This window comes from Plectropomus leopardus, chromosome 8 (assembly GCF_026936395.1).
Source record: "Plectropomus leopardus strain MGB_pleo_1.0 chromosome 8, ASM2693639v1, whole genome shotgun sequence".
In the NCBI taxonomy this organism is placed as follows: domain Eukaryota; kingdom Metazoa; phylum Chordata; class Actinopteri; order Perciformes; family Serranidae; genus Plectropomus; species Plectropomus leopardus.
In genome coordinates this window covers 7,207,989-7,235,921 of record NC_142183.1, presented here as the reverse complement: position 1 = coordinate 7,235,921, position 27,933 = coordinate 7,207,989, and the positions used below count along the sequence as shown (strand labels likewise).

Sequence of the window (27,933 nt, the reverse complement as noted above, 5' to 3'; positions counted from 1 at the left end):
GAAACATCCGACAGCCAGCAGGCCCGTCGAAGTCCATGTGGGTGGATCCCGCAGGCAGCAGCCAGTCAAATCCAGGTCAGTGGTGGTGGGGGTGGGAGTGTGTGTATGTGTGTGTGTGTGTGTGTGTGTGTGTGTGTTATATACTGGAACGATGTGACCGAATTGAGAGTTTCCATACAAGCAACAGGATCTGACCAAGATAAGCCTCTTGGGAGTCGTGCGGTCCTCTCTCTCTGGGCAGATTAAGCTGACACACACACACACACACACACACACACTCCTCTCTCTGTCTACTGTACACACACACACACACACACACACACACACACACACACACACACACACACACACACACACACACACACACATCTGTCCACATGTCCGTCTGTCTCTGTATAGCTCTGTCCGTCTGTCAGTTTCTCTCCGTGTCTCTGCCTCTGTTGATTTCCCAGGATGGCGCCTCGTGCAGAGAAACAGGTCCAAAAGATCCAAGTTTGAGGGATTTTCTGGTTCTTCTGAGCCTTAGGTCTTTGTGGAAATATAGTCTCCTCAGTGCCCCCCCACCCTCCTACACATCTGTTTCTCATTTACATCCTGGGTCTAAGTTCAGTAAAAGCGGGGGGGTGGGGGGGGTGGGTGGGTGTTGGAAAGCGAGGAGGAGGGGGGGATGTGAACATCTTAAGTCGTCCACATGTTTCTCTCTCACTATAAATAAAGACTTTGTTTCCAATATGTGAGATCCAACATTTTAAAAACATGGACGCCCACTCTTTTCTAAATGATTAAAAAGCACAGATTTACAACAAATGAGCGTGGCTTTTAAAAGGTGACGGCTAATGTGAGACCTTTGTTGACTGAATAATTACACATGTGCGGCCTGCAGCCTTGATATTTTCAGGTAATTATCTTATAATAAATATCAGTGAGGAGGCTAGCTGTAACTCAGATTCAAGATTTCTCCACTTTAGTTTGGACTGGTCATGATTGCAATCAAAGAAATCCAAATAATCTTTTTAAATAATCAAAGAGTTTAACAGTCAAAATGCACTTCACCATTTATGAATAGTTATTTTACACGATATCAGCAGTGGTAGAAGTTAATGTTACAATACCACAGTGTGAAATAATCTGTAAAATAATCTGTTACAAGTCCTGCAATCACTTAATAAAAGTGCATAAGTTTAAGCATTAAGATATACTTAAGTACCAAAAGTAAAAGTACTCATTACACAGAATGGCCTGTTTTAAAATCATATCTATTATGTCACTGGATTATAATTATTGATTTATTATGTGAAACCATCATTTTAATGTGGCAGCTAGTAAAGGTGGAGCTCATTTTGTTTACTTTATATAGTGCTGGGCCGCTTAATCCATAATAATATGTCATAATTTATTAGTTTATTTATGTTGTGTCAATTATCTGAATCTTTAAACTATCTAATAATGTAAGATTAAAGTAAAAAATAAATAAATAAATACAATATTTCCCTCTGAAATGTAGGAAATACTCAAGTCAAGTGCATCACAATTGTAGTTAAGTACAATAGCCTACCAAAGTAATTGTAGTTTCATCATGCATAACGGTGGCAGATTTATTACTCAAAGTGCTTCATATTTTCTTCACAATGTGATTCCTTGATGGCAGACAGAGGGAGACAGTTGCAGGTTTTTTACTTCCCGTATGTGACTTGATTTTAAGTTCATACTTCTTCCTACTCGCTTTCACACCTGCAAACTGATGCAATCTGCAGAATTCATTATGTCCTTTTTTTTATTTTTCCTTTGTTGATATGTGTTTTTACTACTGTTTTTGTTGTATTTTACATGTTCGAAATAATGACATCAATCAATCAATTTTTCCGCCTGAAACGACAACTGATGGCCAAAGTTATTAGACAGCTGACTGAGTTGCAGGCGGCTCCATAACTCTGTCACAATCTACGTCAAGTTGACTCGTTTTAAAATGAGAACATGTTTATTATGGGGTTTTAAAGGGACAGTTTCACCCAAAATCAACGTATATTTTTTCTCATGTGTAGTGCTACTTATCAGTCTAGATCGTTTTGGTGTGCGTTGTCGAGTGTCGGAGATATCGACTGTAGAGATGTCTGTCTTCTCTCCAATATAATGGAAATAAATGGCGCTCGGCTTGTGGTGCTCAAAGCACAAAAAAGACATATTTGAAAAATTCAGCAGCAATTTCTCTTTTGAGAAATCATGACCCGGATACTCAAGATAACCCACAGATCTTGCTGTGAGCAATTTCATGTAGGAACTATTTTTTTTCTGTCTGACTTCATTTGTCCACAGAATCACTGCAAAGGGAAGTACGCTTACGTTACAACAGCGTTACAGTTTAAATCTCGCGCTGTCACGAGCCCCTCGTCCATGAGTGGATGTACACTTTGACATTGGGGTTTGGCAGAAAGAAAATAGTTCCTACATGAAACTGCAAGAAGGTCTGTGGATTATTCTGAATAACCAGGTCAGGATTTCAGGAAAGAGACATTGCTGTTGATTTTTTCCATTTTTTTTTTTATTATTTGTATTGTTTGTTTGTTTTGTCACTTTGAGCACCACGAGCCGAGTGCCACATAGATCCATTATAATGGAGAGAAAACAGAACTAAGAGAAGAAAAGTCAACACTGTTATTGGGAAGTGCATATTTCTAACAACATAAAGAGCTTGACTGTGATTTTATACATTGGAAGATACAAATATACCAAGATGAGTCATGATTATAACAATTTAAATCTGCCAAGTTAGAGCCTGTAATACTACCAAAAACGAAAAAAAAGCATCAGTTGACATACATGTTATTATTAGTTCTGTCAAAAATGTTTATTTTTACTATTCACAAATAAGAAAATTACTTGAAGATATGTGAGATTCTGTCATTTTTTAAATACATGACCCAGGATTTAAAGCAAAAACAAATCAATGGAGCATGACCCGACTCTGATGCAAGCCTTTGCAACAGACTGCGGCCCTGCAGAGCAACACAGCTGTTGATTTTAACTGCAGCTTGTTGTGACTGTAAAGAACATACTGAAGAAATGTACTGAGTAGATCTCACAATTTTCTGGTTAATAAAAGAAAGCGTGATGTAGATGATTATTCAAGACATCCTGTAAGAATTGCACATTTCTTTTTTTTATACAGATGAGGAACTTAACATTTGCATGTTCAGATGGAGCTGACAACGCAGTCGCTGTCGGCAACACCACATGACTTTTACTGCCTTTGTTTCAGGGAGGACCACCAAGTCAGGTTAGTCTGAATAAAGTGGAAACAGCACCAAGCCTCTATGTAATGTGAGTATTCGGGATATGTTTTTTAAATATATATCTTTAAACAAACTCACAGTGTGAATGCGTTTAAAGTATAAAAGACACAGATGGAGACATCCCCAGCGTAACATCTGTCTTGTGAAAAACCCCTTTAAAGATACTCATAACTTTTTTATAGATGTTGTAAAAGTGACTCAAAAGATGTCTCTGCTTTAGTTTTAAACACTCGAGTTCAACATTAGTTATTTACAACTGCGTAGTAATATCTTTGTTTTAGATATTAAATACGTTGCTGGGATAAATTATAGATATCTTTGATTCATATTGTGTAAAAACTTAAGATTTATGAAAAAAGTCACAACTACTATTGATTTATATACAGAAATCTACAGTTTAACTACTTAAAATGTAGCTAATTAAAGGTGTCTTGAACTGATGAAATGCAGATAACTGTAATATAGACTTGGATCCTAAGATCATACATATGTGTTTAAAATCTATACCCTGCTTTTTAAAAGAAGTGTTTTACTTTAGAAATAGCTGAAAAGATAAGGCTGGTGTTATTCTGCAGTATTTTATTCTTATTGTCAACAAATCCCATGAAAAGACCCAAAGCAAGAATGCCTGTGGCACTCCAAGGCCATTGGTTTCTAGTGAAGATTTTATTTTACCGTATTAGAAGAATATATTTCTAGAAAATGAGTCAAAATATACAGAGGTATGTGGGGGGAAAAGGGCTCAGTAAATTCCTAGATCAGCTGTGTGATTTAGTTTTTAAGCAAATGGGACTCAAACAGGAGTAAATTTGTTGGGGACTATTTTCAGCTGCGGATTAATACACATTTAATGCTAAAGCTAGAATTTACAACAGCAGGTGTTTGTGTAATTGAGTCAAAATCAAGCAGCAACCTGTGGGACTGAAAGAGGAAGCCTACGCTTCATTTCCAAAAACTGCGCTTCAGAATTCCCATAGACCCTCATGTTAAAATACCCAAATTTACAGCAGAAATTATCATGTTTGCACACAGCTACAAAAAGCGGTTTTGGTCTCTATGGGTAATTTCAACATTCAAAACAACTGTACGGTGAATTGTTATATAACTCACCCGTTTACATTTTAGTAAGGCCCAAAGTTATGCATAATTAAGCGCGTGGCGGCTTTGAGTGACAGATGGATGCCGTCTGTTGACAAGTTGCTACCACGGTAGTCTCATGTGACCTCACCTGCCTCCATGATGCTGCGTCAGCGCTAGAGAAAGGTCTGGAATCACCAAACAAAAAACACTCAGGCTTGATTTTGTTTCTTTACAGCAGTTACAATCATGTTGGCCGGTGCTAAGCCCAGGATGCAGGGACAGTGCTTTTCAAAGTTAGTGCCTGGGGTGAACTTGTTTTGGTGGAATATTTACACGCGCAGAGCCGAGCACTTTCCTTAAAAAGGCTCGACAACAGGAAATGCCAAAACAAACATCAACATAAACTGTGTGATTCAACTTTACCCCGTTCAGAACCCAATTAAGTTCCAAACACAACAAATATTATAATTATGGATTTCTACTCAAAATGCACTCATAAGTCATCAGCAAAAAAAAAGATTAGGATGTTTTATTATGTGTTTGTTTTTTCTATCCATTCCAGTAAACAAAGAATCTTAACACAGAAATCGCCTAATGCTGAAAATGACAATAAGTGGTCTTTTTTTCATCAAAAAATGTGACATTATTTACACACACACACACACACACACACACACACATACATACATAATTGCTTTTTGTCATCGTGACTGAAAATATCCTCAACTTCTGAAGTATCTCCTGAAAGTTGTATGTGGGAAACCTGCAAAGATGAATATTCTTTAAACATAAAATGCATTAAAAGCTGTATGTATAATTTTAAAAAATCCAATTTGAACAATGTTTCTCTCTTTAAACAGTATTTCCCATCAGGAGGCAGCTTCTTTGGCAACCACTGTCCCAGGTGTCATGTTGTGCCACACAGTCAACAGGTAACCTGTTTCACAGTAGGCTGGCAATATGTTTATTTCTGTAATATAATATGTCCTTTCTCTTAAAATTACTTTATTCTCGTAATATTATGAGTTACTTCTCATAAAACTAATAACTAATAACGTAACTTTTTTTCTTGTAAAACTGACTTAAATTCTCATAATATTACAACTTTATTCTCCTAATATTATGACATCATTCTTAAAATCTGACCTTTTTTTAAATTTAACACGGCCCTAATCCTCCATTGAACTCACCTGGCATACTGCAATGTGCAACTACTAAAAGTAGCGACCCGGAACAAAATACCTAAATATATATTTTTAACCATCAATTTTTGACGCTGCTGCGACGCTTTCCACCATTTTTGCTGTCCTGAAACGTCATTTAAACGTCACAACTCGGCAACTCGGCTAACATCGAAATTTCCAATTTCCAATTTTGAATTACAACTTTGGGAGGCCGTTTATGCGCCCCTAACACGTAAATACGGTAAATATGATATTTCCGAGGAGCACGTGAAGGCAGCACGACTGATACCGTGGAAACGTCACAGCTTACGTAACCACAGCTGCACGAGAGCAGGTGTAGCCTGTCGCTATTTAAGTGTGTTTTCAGTTCATAAAAGTTCATTTTTAATTGTCAAGTCTTGTCCAGTGTTTTCCGGAAAGAGCCTCTCTAAGGAGTTGAATTTTCTGTTTTTTTGGTGAGTATATTTTTGTTTTAAGTCTGTTGTTTGCTAGTGAAAATTAGCTAATCAAGCTAGGAGCTAGGCAAAAATACATAGACAGTTTAATGGCCAAAATACGGTCACTTCTGGCTCAAAAATACAAGATAGCGACGGTCAAAATGCCAAATTTGAGGCTTAAAATTTTGAGTCCAAAGCTATGGGTGACGTGTGGTGGTTGTGTCCATTATTTTATACAGTGTGTGTTATTTTAGTAGTTTTTAGGCAACAATGGAGGCAAACACAGGGTTCCCGCAGATCCACAAAAAGACTTAAAAAGCATTGAATTAAGTAATCTGAAGCTCATTTTTATATTGAAATATCTTAAGTAAATCTTTCAAAAGTCTTAAAAAGATATTGGAAATGGGATTTTACGATTTTCTTTTTCTGCGATGCACTGTAAAATCATACAGTAACTGGTAACATTTTTTACTATTATTATTATTATTATTATTAGTAGTAGTAGTAGTATTGTTATTATTATTTTTATTTTAAATATCCAAAATCTGCCAAATTCTCCTCACATGAACAGCACTAAAAATAAGTCATGTTTTAAGTTACAGTAAATATTTGGGGGAAATTGCTGTGGGAACCACGGGCACAGAGGAATAAACTAGATTGGCTCCACAAACAGTAGTTTTCATTGGAGTTGCTGACAAAAATAATTACTTGTCTTATCTTTATGTAATACTTCTGAATATTCAAAATGTTATTGTACACATAGGCCTATGTAGAGTTTAGACTTGGATAAAAAAAAAACAAACATCTATCTTCAGTTTGACTGCGGTTAACATTTTGTCAGTATAGATTGATGATATCTGTGAAGTCTTCAGGTGCCCTAAAAAGGTATTTTGTCATGGAAAAATGTATTTTTAGCTGGAAATTTTACTCGTACTCATTAGATTTTAAAACAGATTGTGATAGTTGTGTTGTTATCTGTTGTTCCAGTTGGGCAGCTAATAAACACATGTATTCATAAAAATACAACACAATATACAAAACACAGAACATGTATGTAATAGTAATATAATAATTCTTCAAATCCTGAAAAAATATTCTACAGAAATCAATTAATTTTGGTTTGTTCTTAAAATCGACATAGAAAAACACCAAGGAACATAAAAAAATAATGCAGTACAGTACTATCTGGCCATAACACATGTTAAACTGTCTGAATTTAGTATATTTTAGTCACTGCTAAAGTAACGACTTGTTAACAGTTCAGTTGTTAAGGACTCGTTGGCCTATTTGACCACACAAAGACATTTTCCTTTTATGTTCTTAAATGAGGGATTTCTTTGAATCACAACTTTAAAAGGGGCTCTCGTCCTTCATTATTCATGTTAATTTATGCAACAGAATACCCAACTAATAAAAATTTGGAATATATAAGTGTGTCCTGGTCCGGAGTAATGAGATATGCCAATAATAATATGTAAATTTGGTGAATTATTGAATAGGCGTGACTGAGGATTTCTTATTAGTTTGCATGTTTATCTCAAAAAATCCATCAATTTTTCAGAGAGCTTCTTGTGCCCCATCCAATAGGTAAATCTAATCAAACACTGAAATCAATAATTCAGGTGTTTATGTGCTGCTGCATGCATGTGAGTGTCATACAGTAGATTTTGTTTTTGTCTACAGGATCTCAAACTTTGTGAGCGGCAGCCTTTTCTGTTGACTTGGCACAGATTCGACTGTAATAAACTCATGACTGATGTGAAATCAATACGGTTTATCAAGCACTCACGGCCGATTATTGCTAAGTGTGTATTTTTAATCACTCAGTCCAGTCATCAGCTGTTGCAAGAATACAGCAAAACACTAAAAGCAGATAGTAGCAGCAGTAAATGTATATCATATTACAGCCTGTGGTGATCTGGTAAGAAAAAAAAAAAAGCTGTGCCAAATATATTTTTTCGTCTTCTTCTCCATTCCCCTGCCTCATTTGCAATGATTGTGTTATCAGGGCAGCCAGGCAAAAGGGTGGAGCAACCATAATTTCAGTGCGGGATTAGGCAGAAATAACGAGGTCACCAAGTTACAGTTGCCATGGCAACGACACATCCAAGAACACAGGATGCCATTGCTTAAAAAAAATAGAAGAAACAGGGCCCAGGATTTTTTCCTTTCCCTCGCTCTGCCTCTTCTTTTTTTTCATACCCCTCCCTCTCCATCTCTCTCTCCTCATCCTCTCCTTCTCCCTGTCTCTAGTTTTTTATTTTTTTTATTTTTTGTGAGGAGCGGAGGGGAGCAGTTCACTTTCACTCCCTCTGTTTTCCAGAGCCTTTTGTTTCTGAACATATTCAGAATTACAAATTCACTGTTGAGTACATTTGCATCTTTCTGGTATTCATATTTGGTGGGAGGTCTGTTTCCTCTCATTTTAACGTGGCTGCGCCCGTTTCTATAAAGCTCATTAGAGAACACCCCTCCTCGCCCTCCTCACTCCCTCCCCACAGCCCCCCTTTTACCTCCCACAGTCTTTAAGAAAAAAGACAAAACTCCTCTGCTTTTTCTTTCTTTTTTTTTGGCTGATTTTTGTTTTAGGGGAAAAAATTGTGTGAGGTGATCGAAGTCAGGAAAACTTAAAAAATGAGAAGGAATGGCTGCTTTTTTGAGGGGAAACAATTCATGTGGTGCCCTGGTCTGAGCATTGATTTGGATTGAAGTTGCCAGAAGCTTTGGGCTTCTATTCAAACAGATATCCATTCCCATGTTCCCACCTGGCTGCTGGTAAGACCAGAGCCCAACAAACCGACTCCACACTATGCAAAGTCCAATAATCAGCAGGCCTGGAGATAGCACCCAGTCCAGCGCTGTAATTTTGAAGCAGTATTGATCGTCTTTGGGATGACGCCGATTACACAAAGCCTAAAAAAAGAGTATTGTGGGGGATAGTGGATGAAAAGAGGACACTGTCTGAACCTGGGAGGGTAAACACCAGGGATACGATAGGCAGTGAACTGTGATGTGTGTGTCCAGTTAAAGTCTGACACACTGATATGGTTAACTTCAAAAGTAACGAATCCGTGACTTGCAGAAACATTCAGCGCCATCATTTTTTTCGAGGCATTTGTTTGCATAATTACATTTCATGTAGGCTAACATGTTAAACACATGCCATATATTTTACCTCATTAAACAGCAAATCAGTAAAATTAAATTATGTTCTGCTTTCATTATTATACATAAATACTACAAGCCTGTAGCCAATTTAGAGGCTTTTACATACTGGAGTTCACCTGACCTGCATGTTTTTGGTCTGTGGGAGGAATCCGAAGCACCTGGAGGAAACCCACACAGACTGAGTACAGAACACACACGCTGTACACCGAGAGGATATTTGTACACAAAACTCAGCAGAAGCTAGAGTAAGCCAGAGTAAATCATGTGTTCCTAGAAAAAGGTTATATACGTAGAAGTAATAGTGATTATCTTAACAGCATTAGTACAATTCGTGTTAGTAGCAAGTGAAATAAGTGATACAGAGTGTAGAAGTAGTACAGTATCTTGACGCTCTGGCAATATATTGTGGGAATGAAAAGCACAGCAGTTGCAGTAGATGAAGCAGTGGCTGTAAAGCGAGGTTGTTTTATAAGCGGCACACTTACTAATATTTGTAGTCACGTGAATACTAGAAGTAGTCGTAAACAGGAGCCTGGTCGCCAGAAGAAAATGTTGGCATTGTACATTTCTGTAAACCACAGCTATGTTACTTTTATGTTTCATATGTATGACGTAGTTCAGATTACATGTGTGTGATTTTCTCATTAGGAGGAGGAGGTGGATGGTGAGATGGTGCCAGGCAGCAGCAGACGACTGTTGGAGAACAACCAAAACAGGTATTTTTTAACAAAACATCAGGACATTTTTAACCACGTTTGTGGCAACCAAACCATGTATTTTAAGACAAAACATGTTTTTGTCCCAACTGTAATCACTTGGTTTGGGTTTATCATGCTTTGTATGTTGCTAAACTGATACATGTTGAAGTGGCAAAATAATTGCTGTCTGGATTACGTTCATTTCTTTCAGGTACAGAAACACTACATTCATGTACGATGCAGACTTTGGACGGAGGATGGTGGACATACAAAGTGAAGGACTGTGACACCAGAATCCTGCGTTTGCATCAAGACTCTTGTCTCTGGTAAGGTTTAGACAACAAAAGCACTTTGGTTAAGTTTCGAGAAAGATCTTGACATAGGTTAAATGTTACTAAAAGGCTCATAAAAAATAATAGAGTTGTCACTACCAGTAAATACTGTTTTGTAAGATTGCCCATTTTGACAGAAAGTAACTGATAGTGATGGTCAGTGAACATTTACTGATCTGTTTAATGTCGACATTTTTGTTACTCACCAGCTGAATTCATTAGCAATAATTCCTCATTATGTTAATAGCAAAATTAAATTTGCTGGGTATTGGTTATCTTTTAATACATATTTACATGTTTTAAATTAGTTGTATATAAACGTAATATCTAGGACACAAGCAGGAAACGTACAAATGTAATTTATCAGCAGCAACATACAATGTCAACATTTAGTCTGGCAGCTGGGTTGTTGTTAAAAGAATCCAGTCTGTAATTTCTTGGCTGCAATAATTTGAAATACATTCAAATAAATTAGTAAATACAGAAGTTTTACTCCTGTTGGTCTACTGATCTACATAAACATTTAACATCATGAGAAAGAATACAACATGTTTTGTTTTTGTTTGTGTTGTTGGTTCTTGTAGAAGACTTCCATACAACAGCTCATATGATATCTAAAATATTAGCATCCCACAAATGACGTTACAGACTTAACATACAGTTTCGTAGGTTAGGTTTTGGAAAAGTAACATGGTTATAGCATACCTTAAAATAACGTTCTCCCTAACACTGGTCTCCTGGTGGAAAGTCCTGTGTTTGTTGGACAAATTCACCATCCAGACCTGCCTCCTTATGCAAACTTTTGCTCTTTATATGACTTCTTTCTTTCAAATGTGTTGGTTGCACATAAATTAATGGTTCATGATTATGTGGGTTATATACAAATTCTGATGCATTACTTTTCGTAGGTATGTGTACGAACAATGCATGAGAATAGCCTGGTCAAAGTGGGAGTGACAGCAGTTTCTCATCATTTAATCCACATTTAGATCACAAAGAAAACAACCAAGAAAGCTTCATAATGACAAACAAAACTTACCGGTAAACTATATTTACATGAAAAAATCTAATCACATTTACATTAAGGCTAAGTCCAAAGTTAAAATGTCATAAAACCCTCTAAAAAAGACAGTCCGCTGCTCCTGTAGCAGACCTGGCCACACCTAAACACCCTGGTGCAACAAAGCAGATCTTTATCTCGAATCCGCCTCATTAAAGCTGCACTAAGACGTTGAAATCAACTATATTTAAATGCTTCTCATCGAATTTCCTAGAAATAACCTTGTGCGACCAGTCAGCCCTGAGCCGCTGTGTGAGCTGAGGGCAGCAGGACCACCACAGACCACCACAGCTGCCTTCAAACGCCGCTCCAGTCTGCCTCTTAAAACACTTTATTTATTCAGCACCGAAGCTATACCATAAACTTTTACCCCCCTCCTCCTCCTCCTCCACCTCCTCCTCCCCCTCCTCCTCCTGCGACTCTTTTTTTATTTCTCGGGCGGTTTAAAATTGATCCTTGAGTCTAAATAGCAGCAGCTTTAAATACATGCGTGGATTTAATTTGAATCAGGACCATTGCAGCGTGATTTTCTGTTTTGTATGAATAGCGGAGGAACATTCATTGTGTTTGGTTTCTGGAATATTCTCTCTGCCTCACATCAGGTAGCAGAGAGAGATGGGCTGTGTGTGTGTGTGTGTGTGTGTGTGTGTGTGTGTGTGTGTGTGTGTGTGTGCATGCGCGTGCATGTGTGTGTGTTTGTGAGTGCGTTTATGTATGTGTGCTTTGTATGCATGTGTATTTGTGTGTACGTGTGTCCATGAGCAAGCCTCTGTTTGTGTGTGTGTGTGTGTGTGTGTGTGTGTGTGTGTGTGTGTGTGTGTGTGTGTGTGTGTGTGTGTGTGCAGGCGTATGTGTGCGAGGCTGCTGCCATGCCTACGAGATGGGGGATGGTAGCAGCACAGCCAGCTATTTTTCTTTCTTTCTCTCCTGAACATCAAGTTTGGTCTCCCATCAGCCTCGTCCTCCACAGAAAATGGTTGTTGGTTAAAGATGTGTTGCAAACGTCTATCGATAAACCAGCATGTTCGACAAATGATTATTGATTAACTCAGTGTGCTACAGATGTGTATTGATCCATGAAAATATAATACATGTTGATTTAACAAACCATGGTGGATAAAAAGATCTAGTGAGCCAAATAGCTCAGATACAGATGTTTCTAAGTAACTATTATATGTAGTAAATGTAAATCTTAACCCTTTGAAACCTGAATCAACATCAGTTTTTTTTAGGTGCGTTCATGTACCTTTCAAAAGCTATTTAACCCTTTGAAATCTGAGCTACTTGGTTTGATTTCTCTTGAAAAGGTGAGGGAGAAGACAATGACTAACCCACAAATTGCTAGAAATTAATGAAGTGTGACAAGAAATGGAGAGGTATTGAAAATTATCTTTAAAAAAAAAAAAGAATGTCCAGAAAATGTGTAATTATTATAACTATATATTTAAAGAAAATATACATATATATAAATATATATCATTTAGGTTTTTTTGTTTCTATTTTTTCTGATACATTTCTTGCAACTTTTTACTAATTTCTTGCACATTTTTGGGTCGTGTCTTATTAAGTTTCTCATTGTCTTCTTATGTTTTTGAAAGTGATAAAACCAATTTGCTCATGTTTCAGAGGGTTAAGATATGAAGGGTGCAGATTTCTTTTAACTAAAATATGATGCAGACTTTAATGGACATATGATTAGCACACATTAAAAAGGCATGATGTTTCATTCTTAAAAAGCAGAATGTTTCATGACTGAGTAAAATATTAGATATTCAGCTTTTTATTGGCTCGCGGTGATTGACACTAATTGCCTGTTTCACCTCTTGCACACAGTTCTCATCCTCCTCACTGTACTTGTATGTTCTTGGTGTGTTGAAATGCCGTGTGGTGATTTTCCCAAACTACATGCTTGTAAAATGAAACTCGGGTTCAGCTTTTTAGGTTTAATTTTGCTCAAAATTTATAAGTTGTTTGTTATTTTCTTTTACGGTTAGTTAGACAGATACCAGATGGTGATTGTTTTTGATGACGGAACAATGTTTGGATAAATGAGCGCTGATAAAATAGGAGATAACAGCCAATAACAGAAAGGAAGTTAAAAAAAATATTCTGACTTGAATCTAACCAGCTGCTGTAATGAAAACATAAAAACAGCAACATTGTCTGTGTTAACAACCATCTCTGCATCAGTATTTGTGTAATTTCATCCCCATCAGAGTTAATTTAACACTTTCAGATAGTTCTGAACAGCTTCGAAGCCGCAACCGCTCTATAAGTGCATAATCAACACTCAGAATAATTGTCACTGAACAATCAACACTGAGAGATTTGTTGTGTTGTTGTGTGGAAAGGAAACACTGGGAGGTGCATCCCCTGTTTCCTCATTGTGTTGTCTGGGAAAAGTTTTGCACCTGAAGTGTTGTGATGCCATGCCACAGAGCAGCCGAGCTAATGAGCCGGCTGGTCCGGCCAAAACCCAAACTGAACCTGAAATCCCTTCAGCAAATGTTTGTGCCACATTGTGGTGCAAAACCCACAAACACTGGAGCCCCGAGTGTCCAAACACAGCAACCTCACACTAAGATGGGTGTATTTATCTCTGTTTTGCTGCTCTGTTTAATCACTTTATTTAAAAAATAAAATAAAAAAGATTATCCAAACTTTAAAGGAGTACTTCACCCACAAAATGACCATTTTTGCAATTAGCACAATGCCATGCCAATGTTCCAACAGCCCAAAATTTAAAAGCCCCATTAGCCGAAAAATGTCCCATTAGACTAAAGGCCCATTTACCTGCCTGCCAGTTATCCCAAAAACGGCCATTGCTCCAAGGTCCAGTTTCTCCAAAAATACACACTAGTTAGTTTCAGATTCCCAAAAACATTTGAGATCCTTTGCAGTGTTTCTCAGCAACGTTTGACACCAATCCTGTGTTTTTTGGATCCTTTGTGGCATTTTCCAACGCTGTTTAAACCACCATTCCAAAACTTTTTTTATTTTTTTAAAGATTATTTTTTGGCCTTTTTGCCATCAGGACAGAATATAAGTGTGAAAGGGGGAGAGAGAGGGGATGACATGGAGCAAAGGGCCGCAAGCTGGAAGTGAACCGCGGCCGCTGTGGCAAAGTCATAGCCTTTGTACATGGGGCACCCGCTCTATCCACTGAGCTACCGGGTTCCCCTTCCCAGAAGTTTTTACCAACCCTTTGTGGTTTTTCCCAGCAGCACTTGATGGACCAATCCCAGGTTTTTTACCAACCCTTCACGGCATTTGAGCCACCATTCCTGGGTGTTTTTACCAACCCCTTTGTGGCATTTCCTAGTGTATTTAAGCCACCAATCCCAAGTGCCTTTTCTGACCCTTTGTGGCATTTTCTGCAGCTTTTGTGCCACCAGCCTCAGGTGTTTTTACCGATCCTCAGCGGCATTTGAGCAACCAGTCCCGGGTGTTTTTCGCCAACACGTCCCTGCGTTTCCAGCAACTTAACATTGGTGTTTCAAGATAGAACATAATCCTCTCCAAACCTTAATCAAGTGATTTTCATGTCTAAACCTAAGCATACATTCACCACAGCGTTATTGATTAATTTAATATATCCGTGGTTTACAGAAATGTACAGTATGACCATTTTCTCTGGCGACTGGGTTGTCTGAATGCAGGGAGTGTGCTTTTTTGGAGAAACAGGACTCTGTAGGATAAATGGGCTTTTGGTCCAATAGAGCTTTTTTTTTACTCATTGGGATCCCAAATTTTGGTCCAGCGGAACCGTGGACAGTCCCTTTATAACTCACCACAAATTATCCTGAATTCATAAAGAACGGAGAATCCAGTAAAAGGCACACATCCTTCATGGACTGAAGTAAACAGGGTCATGGTTTAACAACAAAACTAAACTAAATCAAAACACCTTTGTAGAACTTTCATACATTAATTTAGCCATTTATTTCAATCCATGTGCATTTTCTCTAAAACTTTACAACATAAAACATTTTCAACACACCACTCATTCACACGAGACTGTTTGTACTGATGTGTTTTAAATTGGAACATTTGAGGAAAAATACATGTGTTTGGGAAGTACTGGGAAATACCTGTATACATAAGATTTGGACTGTACTGCATGAGTTTTGTGAAAGTTTGTTAAAGGATGTTTTTATATAGTTTGCTGTTGTTAAACACGGTCCTTGAAGGTACCACACAGTGAATTAATGGAGGACTGGCCATTGTTCTGACAGCCCTAAATTCCAAAACCCATTCAATCTGAAAAAATATCTAATTGGACTGGAAGCCTATTTCTCCATCAGCCCGTTACACCAAGAAAAAATGTTTGCATTGCACGTTTCTCTGAATTACGTCTCTCTCCATTGTTGTGGATTTGGATTTTCCATTCACCATGGAAACATGTGAGATAAACAAAGTTTTTTCTCACAAATTTAAGATAACACGCAGCGAGTAACTGATGTTCAAACGGTCATTTTGTCGGGTGAAGTATTCCTTTAATGCTCGCAGGTTAAGTAATTAGGATCCTGCTATGTGCACACTGGCAGCCACTGGGGCTAACCTCTGCACGACCTCTCTCTGTCTGAGGAATGTTGGCCGCTATTCACGCAGGCATCTAGCTCACCAACCGTTGGTCGGTACCAGCGACTGCAGGAGACGACCAAGGGGCATTTTGTCTGCACTTGGCAGTTGGCGCAGCTTCCTCACTAAGAAAACATATCCAAAACATCTGCAGCGGAGTGAGCAGAGAGAGGAGAGGGGAAGGAGGTTGATGGGGGAGGAGGGGGGTAGTGGTGGTGGTTAGAGGGATGGGGAGATGTGGAGGTGGAGGTGGGGGTGGGGGGAGGGGGCAGAGATGTGGGGGCGGCAGGCAGCAGAAGTACGTCTGCGCTGCAAATCTGACGAGGACTTTTGAAAGGCTAAATCCCAAAGAGAGCGCTGCTGCCTCGGCTTGCTGCACTACAAACAGCCAGCGCTGAGACAGGCTGGGCTTTTTCACTGGAGGTGCTCCACGAGAGAGAAGAAAAAATAATTATATTGATAACCTCTGTACGCTATACCTGACAAACGCTGCAGATGGGAAATATTTACAATGCAAAAAGTGCAGGAATATTTCATATGTTAAGTGTCGGTATTATTATTCGAAATGTTTTCATGGTGTAAATGCAGCCTTGGCTTCAGCATTTCATGGAGAGGCGCTCATTGAAGGTTGTGTGTGTGTGTGTGTGTGTGTGTGTGTGTGTGTGTGTGTGTGTGTGTGTGTGTGTGTGTGTGTGTTTTCTGCTCCACCATTTCCACAATTTTTTCCACCACTGTCATGGTGTATTTGGGGGTGGAGAATAACATTTAGTTTAAAAAAAAAATCTCATTTACAATTAGGGTGTGTGTTTACACATTACACCACACATCACCTCCTGCATGAATGTTATTTTTCTGGATTATATTTCCGTGTTGTGGCAAGCGGAGGGAGAAAAAAAGTAAGAATTGTGTTCATGATTAGGTCCAAACCGCGCTGAACACTATAATTGCCGCTTATTCAAAGACAAGCCGAGCTCTCCCACGTTTAGTTTGACAGCGAAGAAGCAGGGACGAAGTCTTGTCTGTGAACAATTCAATCCTGCAGCGACACCGGTTTACAATCTGTGTGATTGCTAATCCCATTGGAACAGTGGAGGTAATCTACACATGAAGGTGGCGGGATCTCTCTGACAGGAGATCCCCGTCCAGACTCAGTGCACATGCCGCGACCACGGAAAATGGGATTGGGTCTTATCCCTTCCTTTGCTCAGCTAAATCTCATCAACAACAGAAAAAACGTCATAATCCCAGAGCTCACTCTGCGCCTTCCATAACTCTGATTATTATATATGTAAAAAACGCATCAGCAAAAACACATTTGCTGCTCTGCCTGCAGCTTTGTGTACATGTGCAGCCTCAATGCAGAGAGTTTTGTTTTTCCTGAGTAAATACAACCCTGTTGGAGGCATGAATCATACTCAGCATTGCTGGGCTGCATGATTCATCAGACCTCTGTCATTTTGTCCTGAAACTACACATTCTCTAAAACCAAATGGGTCACATTTAGAGATGTTTTTAATCACAAAAATACACCAGTAATAAAAAGCAAATTAAGGGGTTAAAGGTAATTTCTTTTTGCTCCATTATGCCTGCTTATTCTTCTAATACAAACATGTTTTCACCCACTCTCTTCATTTACAGCCAAACTTGTTTGCAGCCGCTCTCTTTTAATTTACATGAAACATGAAATAGTTCTCTGCTCGCTGGAATGGTGATTGCACAGGGTTCGTTCGGTCATAAAAATAAATAAATAAATAAAGCAAGAAAAGTCATGCAATATGCAAGTAGCTATTTCCAGGCCTGGAAAAGTTTTGGATACCTAAGTATACACTGAAAGTTTTGGAAAAGTCATAGAATTCTGTTTCCAAAACCTGTATAATAACACATGATTTGTTCAATGACTGGTGAGAATTTGAAAATCCAACCCGTGATAAATTGTGTAATTTTTCGTGGGTTTTTTCAGCGATGATAAATGTTGTAATTTTTTAGCTATGATAAATAGTGTAATTTTGGGGGATTCTTTTTGCCTATGATAAATGTTTTGTTTTTTGCAATATTAAATGGTGTATTTTTTTATAGAGATTATGATAAATGGTGTAATTTTTTTGCTGTGATAAATTATGTAATTTTTGATTTTCCCTAAAAATCACCCACAGTCTTCAAAGAAAAAAAAAATACTCAAGAAAACATGTTTTCTTTAAGAATCAGCAGTAAAAATAAATACAACATACAGACATTTAAAGCTGGATGGCCCTCCCCTAAACCAGAAAAAAACACATAAAAAAATTTTCCTGCCTTCTCCTTTTTTTCGACCTCCTCCCCTTTCATAAATAGCAAACAGTCCCTAAATTATATGTTGATATTCAGGTCTAATCCTGTCCTGAGTTCTTTATTTTTTTAATTAATATATATTTTAAAAAGCTATTACATTGTAATGAAAAAGAATTGATAAGGAGTATCGATGGCCATTTCAGAGAATTTATGGTCTTGAAAATTTGCCTCAAAGTCACAGAAATTCATTGGTAAAAATGTGCATGAACCCTGTAACATCATCCGGCTGAATCCTTTCCTCAGTGTTTACTCTCCATCACCTACAGACTCACATGAAGCACAGGGACACCGATAGATGGAGCTGTGGGTTTGAGGAGGAATGAAAGAAGAGGAGGATGGAGGAGGATGGAGGAGGAGGAGGACGGGGTGGGGGGGTGACTTTCTCAAGACTTGAAGTTGAGACAGAAGTGTGGAAAAGCCACTGTTTCTAAATCTACGGGGCAACTCATTAGCGGCACTGTACCCACTGATGTCCCGGCGTTCGTAACCGTGTGTGTTTACATTTTGCCGGGGTGTAATGGAGGCTTTTGTGCTACGCAGACTATCACTGCGTGTCCCTGAAGACTGTGTCGCCATTAAGTTAATGATGGCTTCTTGATGATTCAGGGGGAAAATAAGTGTTTTTCTAAGGTAGTGGTCACTTTACTTAAAGGGATGGGAAGACGTCTTTGGAAACACACTCCTGGGACCACTGTGTTTGCGAGGATGTTTGTGTGCTGATTTGCAGCACGTGTTGGCGTGCATGCTCATGTGTTTGTGTGTGTGTGTGTGTGTGTGTGTGTCTGTCAGGTTTCCTGCTGCGCGGTGCGGCTGGGAGCCCTAGCGAGGGTAAAATTCCATTCTCTCGGCGGAGCAGCATTCTGCATGAGCCAATTCCCAGGAGACACTGCTCTGCATGTCCTCCAGACAGCCAAGCTGAGGCACAGGCTCAGGCTCGCTTATTAACTGACCTGAGGGGGGGCGGTGGTGGTGGAGGAGGGAGGGAAAGAGGGAGGGGGGGGCAGAGATGGAGAATGGAGGAGGAGGAGGAGGCAGGGGGGGAGGGTGAGCCCAGGGAGGCAGGAGGAGGCGGTGGGTGAGGAGGGAGAGGGGGAGGTGGTGTTGGGAATTATGGGTCTGTGTGTGCATGTGTGTGTGCGTGGGAGTGTGCGCGAGTCTGAGTGTGATCAGGGGTGATGGGTTGTGGGGATATGAGCGTGTGTGTGTGTGCTTGCGTGCATGTGTGTGTGTCAGAGGCAGCACTGGTTGAAAATATTAACTCTTTGCTTGCCAAGCTGCAAAAATTCAGCATAAGGAAAAGAAGAGTGTGGCTGTCTAACAAGCTGCGTGTTTCCACCTCGTTAAAAGAGCTGCAGGTTTCACCAAAGCCCAGTTAATCACTTTAAATATGTAGTTTGTCTTTTGTGAGTTCACCAGCACCAGTGTGTGTTGTCAACATTGTCTTTGGCATATTTGTCTGTATCTGGTTGCCACACACTTCATGTTATGTTCGCCTCCAGAGTTTGGGATATTTAACGCATTCTCATCCCAACTCGTCAAATACGGCTGCTTTGTCAGTGGACATACAGAGCAAAATATGACGCTCCAGGTACCCTCCTGCATCCGTTTTTGAGGTTCAGGGACGGCATGTTAATTTACACTTGCTACATGCACTGCGTCTTTTCAAAATTCACATCTGTTTTCACAGGAAATGTAGGATCTGCTGATTAAATGTAAAATAAATTAACAATGTATGAAAAACACTTCATTTGTAGGTTTATTTCCTCAAGTTTAGGCAACAGGTTTAGAAAAAAAACTCATGGTTTGATTAAAAATGAATATGGTTTTTACTAACATAATGTAACTTCATGGGATGCACGCTACGTTGTTATTAAAATAGCTCTGCTGACTTTTGGTTGGTAACATAACAGCAGGCTCCCGAGTGAAAGTCTAGTTTGTTGGACCCAGCAGCCACCCCTACTCCTCATCCTATACAGACTTCTCGCTCTTCATACTACAGCAGCCGACGCGTTTCAGACCACTGTGGAAGGTGTCTCTCTGCGTGGATGTCTGTTGGGTCGTTGCCCACTGCATCAACAACTTCCGCTGCCCCGTGTGAATCATATCACCGCAAAAGGCTCCTTGTGTGTTGGTTTCTGCCGCCGACATCCGCTGACAGACGGGCGGTATCTGATGAGTAAGATTGTTTCCTGCTGCGTCCACAACTGCAGCCGCCAAGTGTTTATCACACCAACGTGAACGGTGCCTCTGTGCATTAAAGTCTGACACCGACATGCTCTGACAAAGCACTGGTATTTGATGAGCTTGGTCGTTGCCCGCTGCATCAACAACTTCCATCGCCTGGTGCGTACCATAGCGAAAGATGCCTTGTGTGTCGGTATCTGACGCCAGAATCATGGAGAAAGACAAGATGGGTTGTAGCCCGCTGTGTCAACAACTGCTGCCTTTTGGTGTGTATTATGCTGCCATGAAAGGTGCCTCGGTGTCTGCTGAAGACATCAGCTGATAAAGGGGCAGTTTTTGACGTGTTGGGTTGTTGCCCACTGCGTCAACATCTGCCGTTGCATTTCATACCGCTGCAGAAGGTTCCCCTGTGCGTTGGTGTCTACTGACAAAGCAGCAGTATTTCACAAGTTGGTTTGCTGCCACTTATTGCATATCATACTGCCGCAGAAGGCGCCTCTGTGCATCAGTTTCTGATAACAAAATCACAAAGCAGAGGTATCTCAAAAGCTGGGATGAGAACGCGTTGCCACGCACTCTGTTACAGCTTCACGTCATGTCGCTTCACCACCATAGTTCATAATATTTGGGCAAATACGATTTTAAACTCCACCTTTGCACACACATCCTCCCTCTGAAATATAACTAAAAGCCTCTACTTCCTGTATTAATCTATTTACACTAATTCGTCATCCCTGTGTGCAAATATTAGTTTGTAGTTTTGTGTGTCTTGCCATAATTGCTTGACACGACTGTAAGACTCATTTGTCACCGGTATGAGGAAATAGCATAATTGAAAAGTGCTTTTCAATTACAATTTGTTTAACTTAAATAATGAAATAAAATATGGTGCTTCAAAGTTTTACTTCCTTTTTTTTAATATTATTCCATCCAGCAGTGAAGAGGAAAGAGAGAGAGAGGGGAAAAAATCACTCACGGCAAAATGCAAATGAGCCTGGAAGCTATTACGATGCTAATGAGATTCCACCATAGAAGTTGCTGCTCCGGCATCCGGGGTATATTTCATCCATATTTGGAAAACAATTGTGTGCTCAAAATAGGGGACACACTTTCCCAGTGTTCACAGTCAAGTTAGTTTTTGCTTTGTCCACAACAAGCTGGAATCTGGTTAGAGTTACGAGGCTTTACTGACTCGAGCTGCAGTGTAACCAGCAGACGACAGTGGTTTATTTGCAGTCTTACCACAGTTCTGCTCTATTTTTAGCGCTTCATCTGTCTCATGATTGCTTGTCAATCACCAGCCAGCTTCTTTTATTATTATCACAATCAGACTCGTCCTCCTGCCTTCAAAATATCACAAACATCCTGCGTGTTGCCGCATGTTTTCACCCACAAAAAACACAAATGAGTGTGATTGTTTACAGCTGCTACATCAAACACAACTTTATATCTTCGCGCTCCGCTGTGAAACAGGATGAGACGTGTTCTGGGTCCTTCCGAACAGGAGCAGCATCGGAGCGTTCAGGTGCAAAACCTGTAGCACGGCTGCTTGAGGTGTGTAGTTTGTGCGCTAAAGGCAGGCAGGTAGGTAGGTAGGTAGGGAGATAGGGTACGTTACCATAGTAACACAGAGAGGGAACCCAGCAGAAGCAGAGTGTCTATATGTGTCCTGACCCATTTCCATTCTCATCCACAAGTGTTTTGTCTCCCTCACCTTGCAGTTTCACAACTAAAAGCACCTCTCCTTCATCCTTGATGCGTTTTCTGCATTTAACAAATGGCCGAGGCTTGAAACATTCAGCAAACACACGCGGGATACAACACTACAAACTCTCAAGGTACATTTGGTTTCCTATTCAGTTCAGTTCAATTGAATTCAATTCCATTCAACTTTGTTGTCCCTGAGGGTAAAAAAGCCCTGCTAAGAACAGGACTAAAACATAAATACACAAAAGTATGTAAAAGAAAGTGGAGGATACTCAAGTCATAAATTAAGACCGTTTCCATCTATTGAGCTGCGCTGAAAACAGCACACCTCCACATGGAGACCGCAGACCGGAGTTAAATTAATTAGGAGCTGCAAAATAAAAGAGTTCCTCCTCACACTAATTTTTCCATTTGGTGGACTGAACCTCCTGCAAAGAGAAGAGAAAAACACAAACGTGGTGATGAAGGTCAGAACAGAAAACAGAGGAGAAATTATCATTCTGGTCTGTTCAGTAAAACATTATTAACATGTAAAACAGCATCAACTAGCTGAGCATCATTCTTTAGATAGAGAGTGTCGTACATGATGTACTCTGATCTGTAATGGTTCACTTACTCTGAATATAATAAAAGAAATACTTGATTTATTTCACAGTGTGTCACAGGTGGGTTTGAAAGATGAATAATCAGGTTCAGAGTGAATGTTGTTGATGAAGTTTAAATATGCACATGGTGGGTGACTTTATCAGTGTTTGTAACTTTGTCTCCCAAAGCTATAGGATGCTTTTTGTGGTTAATTGTAGAAATATTTACAAGACTGTTGTTATTTTATGTTATTGAGACTCTCCTAATTTCTCTGTTGGTGCTCAGAAACAAATCCAGTCTCCTAGAAATGAGGTTCATATGTTACAAATCTGCTTTCTTGGTGATGTTGTTATGGCACTGTAACCGCCGCCTGGCTTATGTTCGGAGAAAGTTTCTCGCAGGAGGACACATTTAGGTGTTTGAGGAGGATGCTGGACCTTGACACCAGAACTTCAGGTTCAAGATCAGATTCCTGTCTTAGGTTTAGGGAACAAAAGCACTTTTGTTGAGGATAGAGAAAGATCATGATTTCGATTAAGGGTTCATTTTTTAAAAAGGTACCAAAAAAAAAAAAACCATTGTCACTATGACTTGATGCTGTTTTGCAAGATTACCTATTTTAACAGATTAAACTGAATTACATTTTCACTTTTTCTTGAGGTCATTTTGCTGATCAAGTTGTTCTCATGCGCTGTTCATACATCGTCCTACAAAAATTAACTCACCAAATTTCATATATATCTTACATAATCACGAGTCAGTAATTCATGTATAACCCATGAATTTGGACCCGTGCGCAGACATGCACAAAGACGGAAGCGTTTCTTTAAGGAGGACGGTTGTGGTGGTAAATGGGTCACAAAACATGAGACTTTGCCCCAGGACACTGGTGTTCACAACCATGTGAGCTTTTTAAGAACTTCCACTGTCGCCATATTTCCTTTCCTAAACATCACCACGGTAACTTCACTTGCCTAAACTTAACTCCGTACCATTGCGTTGAGTACATAATTTTACATGTATGTAATGTCATTCATAGGGTGCTAATTTGTAGGATATCACATGAACCATGTTGAAACATTGAGGATCCAATTTTTTGTGACTTGCCAGGTATGCTAATTAGCAATATTTCCTCGTTATGTTGATAGAAAATGTAATTTGCACGGCATTACGTTCCCTCTAGAGCGTATATCGTGTTTCAGATTTTTTGTATAGAAATTTAACGTTTTAAAACAGATAAATAGTTTCCTATAAGAGCTGGACATCATAGTATTGAGGAATAGTTTTTTAAACTGGAATAATTAGTGCATTTGTCGGGACTATTTTCAGCAGTGGGTTAATCCACATGTGGTATCCCAGTAAGTAATCAAGGCCACAGGACGTTGTCAAAATAAACTACAGAGTGTGCGTTCATGGTAGTGAAGGGACATATATCTCAGGGTAATCCAAAATCAAATACACTGACGTGTTTTTAACAGACAATGATGTAACTCTTTTAGGCTCTGGGCAGAACATGTAAATAAAGATGACTGATCACAACAAGAAAAAAACACAAAAAAATGCAGTTTCACTAGTGTCATCCTTTCATAGATATGTAAAGTGATTAATTTTAAAATCACACTGTTGTCGCATGAGTATACTTTCACCTTTGAAAGTTGTGGGGAAGCAGTGAAAGGTCCGGTGTGTAGGATTTAGTGACATCATGTGGTGAAGTTGTAGATTGCAACCAACCGAAACTTCTCCTGTCTGTCAGGTGTAGAGAGGAACTATGATGGCCAACATTAAAATGCAGATGGCTTTATTTAGAGCCGGTGTTTGATTTGCCTGTTCTGGGCAACTGAACTGTGTATGGCGTAGAAGATCTGCTTCGTATGTAGATAGAAATGGCTCATTGTAAGGTAACAAAAATGCAATTATACTTAGTTTCAGGTGATTATACACTAAAGAAAACCAAGTTGTGAATATGATATTCCATTTCTGCTAATAGCTGCCCGTAAATCCTTCACAATGGACCTTTAATCTGAATTTTTGTGATTTTTAGATAAAGGTTCTGATTGTTGTTTGTGTTTTTGTGTGTTTTCAGTGTCTGGGAGGAGAGCCGCTGTGGTCTAAAGGAAGGATATCTTCTTGTAAGTGTGTTCACAGAAGGACGCTCTGCTGCCTCACCTCACATGCAGGTCCTGTTTACAATCATCTGCACAATACAACCAAGTTCATATTGAAATCTGTTAAATGAGCTGTTCACTTCAATGTACTGTATAGCAGCCACACTCGAGTGGTAAGCGCTCTAGGCGAGCAACCAAATCCTGTTAGAAATGTCAATTGAAAAGGTCTTGAGATATTAAAAATGTAGTTTTTAATTAAAGGTTTATTAATAGATTTTTCAAACTTTTTTTTTTAATTACCCGACCGGATGCCTGAGGCATTTGGATTACAACTTTTATCTCACTCGATTCAGACTGCCTCTCCCCATTCAGCCATTTTGGATTAAAAGTCAGACTTCATAAATGCTGTTCATTAATTCCCAGTGCGGGCAGTTAATGTGAGATTCGGTTGCAACGTTACGGCTGGTCTGAGTGTCTGTTTATTTTTAGATTCTTGTGGCTACTTTGCAGCCCAGGCCTAATCTGTCACGGAGGAGAACATGGAGGAAATCTTAATCGCTGTGCCAAAAAAAGATTTTCAGTGCACTCTGGTGTGTCTGGTTCGGAAATTCAACATGTTAGTGACACATACTGTCACAGTAAATGATGTTATTGACACGTGCTGCATGGAACATAGTGTAAAATTGTAGAAATAAATTAGAGCCAGTCTGTTTGCATACAATGTCCATGTGTCATTTTATGAAAACTGCAATTTTAGGCAACTAGTATGCAGACTGAGAACACGAGTGTTTTCAGAAAAAGATATTTTCTGATTTTAGATTAATGAAAGCTTTAAAAATGTGTTCATGTTCGTTGAATAATAAGTATACAAGCAATCAAATCAAAATTAATTATGGGCAATTTGTGAGATTTGATTATGCATAACCTGATCATTACGTAGTTTCACCCCAATTATAAACATGCAGGTGGATTCAACAAAATGCAGGTATGTTCTCTGAATGTTTATCAAATAATTCTGAAAAATGTAGAAATTCACAACTGAACAGGAATAAAAAACAGATTATATTGATTGATTAAATGAGAGTCTGATTTCACACCAGAATTTGTACTGTACGAAATCATGAGCCAGTAATTCATGTGTAACCCATGTATTTGGGAAGGCTGCGATCAAAGAAGCAGTCCCATAAAGAGACAGGTTGTGGTGGTGGAACGATCACAGAAAAATGTACTTTCCCCAGGAGACGTTTTTCAGAACCGTGTGAACTTTAAGTCACTTTCAGGTGCGCTGTTACCACATTTCTTTAACAAACCCTAATCACAGTAACTTTACTTCTCTAAACCTAAAAATGCCCAACCATATTTCTATTCCGAAAGCTAATAATGGTCATGTTATATTAAATATGTAACCTTATATTAGGCATGAAATGCCAATTGTGGGGCGCTGATTTTTGCAGATTATCATCCAAACTATTACATGAAGATACATATAATGTGTCATTCAAGCCCTCTTTGGTTGTCTCTGTAGGTGACGCCCTTTTCGTTACGCGATCAGATGTAGACAGCACAACAAGTATGTATTCTGAAGCTGCTGGCAGACATGCAAAACCCTGCTCTTAATTTGCAAAAAGTCCTTTATTTCCTTCAAAGACCTACTAAACAGTGGGTGACAAGAAACACTAGATTACCAACGGATTCACTGGATGTCATTTGGTTTTGGCAAAGTGATTAACTGCACATTTTTGAGGAAATTTGCTCCGCAGAAGTACAGATAAACTCGGGCTGGTTCTGAATTATCGGTGTATTTTTGTTTGACACATTTACTGTTTTAGTTTGTGTTGTGCACACATGGCGGCCTGACATCACCAGACCAAACTGCAGATGCCAGATAGTCTGGAACCTTTCAGTTCATTATCAATTTGCAGGCTGTTATCACTCAAAATGCCTCCTGACGCAAATGGATAGAAACTACAACCAGTCGCAGCAAAGAAACGTGATGTAGCGCTGAGTGAGGGACAAATGTAAACAGACTACAGTGTGCAGAGATGAGCTGTGATGGTGTACCATCAATTTGTCTGTAAATGAGTGTTTGCATTTTTGCCATCAGAATTTGACAATAGTGCTTCAGCAGACAGGCCGCTATCGCCAAAAAACTGCCATATAGTAGGTTGACTGTACCAGCAGATTATTACGACAGTGACTTCTATGTTTATTTTAAGGTGGAAACCTCTCGAGGCTGTAGTAATTATTACGGGCAGAGGATGGAGGGAGGTAACATAGTATAAAAACAATAAAGTCTGTTTGGTATTGTAGAAAGATGGAAGAGGACCCTACTGGGTGGATGGATGGGTCAAACAAGCTCAGGACTTTCAGTAAGAAAAACGGTGTTTGTGGCCCAGAGTCAAAGTTGATTTCTTAAATAACAACATTTGTGATGTGACGTACATGACATCTGTCCCGTGACATACGTAACATTATGTTAGTTGCAAAAGTACTTACTTAAAGCCAAACCATGATTTTTATTATACCTAACCTCCTAGTTTTGTTGCGTTAGTGGTTAATCAGACTATAATGACCATCAACAGTACCTTTTAATATGAGTATTCACATGCAAAAGGTGCACGACTCATATTTTAGTTTGCATTTTGTTGCTGTGCCACAGTGTCTTTTTTGACCACTTAATGTAAAATCTGAAAATCTCAAATCGCACACAGAAGCTTTACAGTGACAACCATCCATTATCAACCAATCACTGTGCTCATATTACTAAATTAAATGATAAATCTGATATGTGTTTTTGTTGTCAACATTAACAGTGACGGGGCGCTCAGTGGATGGAGCAGGTGCCCCATGTTTAGAGGCTGTGTCATCACCGCAGCGGCCGTGGGTTCGATTCCAGCCTCGGCCCTTTGCTGCATGTCATCCCCTCTCACTGTGGACTGCAGACTCTCCGCTGCAGCAGACAGGGCAGCCAGTATTCCCTCTCTACCTTCCTTTAATCACAAATTATGCCACTTGGTGCATAACTAGCCAGGTACTAAGACTCTGTCATTAGCAGCATTGACTGCAGGCAACTCGATCAATACAGTATTATGAAATCATGCTACACATGAAATGGACTGTTTACGAGTGCAGCTGCGGTGTTCAGCCCTGTTAACTCTTAGAGTTTAGACATATAGCATGGACCAACAGGAGGA

At 39.4% G+C, this 27,933-nt stretch overlaps 1 protein-coding gene across 1 annotated transcript; it reads left to right on the top strand.

Moving 5' to 3' along the window:
* On the top strand, window positions 1-27,670 carry LOC148188840 (uncharacterized). Its single transcript, XM_088080810.1, has 7 exons — window positions 1-75; window positions 3,167-3,274; window positions 5,231-5,302; window positions 9,808-9,875; window positions 10,069-10,183; window positions 24,718-24,763; window positions 27,553-27,670. Exons 2-7 carry the CDS (start codon window positions 3,195-3,197, stop codon window positions 27,553-27,555), a joined length of 384 nt encoding a protein of 127 aa, XP_087936936.1. The 5' UTR covers window positions 1-75; window positions 3,167-3,194; the 3' UTR covers window positions 27,556-27,670.
* Window positions 27,671-27,933: the final 263 nt, after the last annotated feature.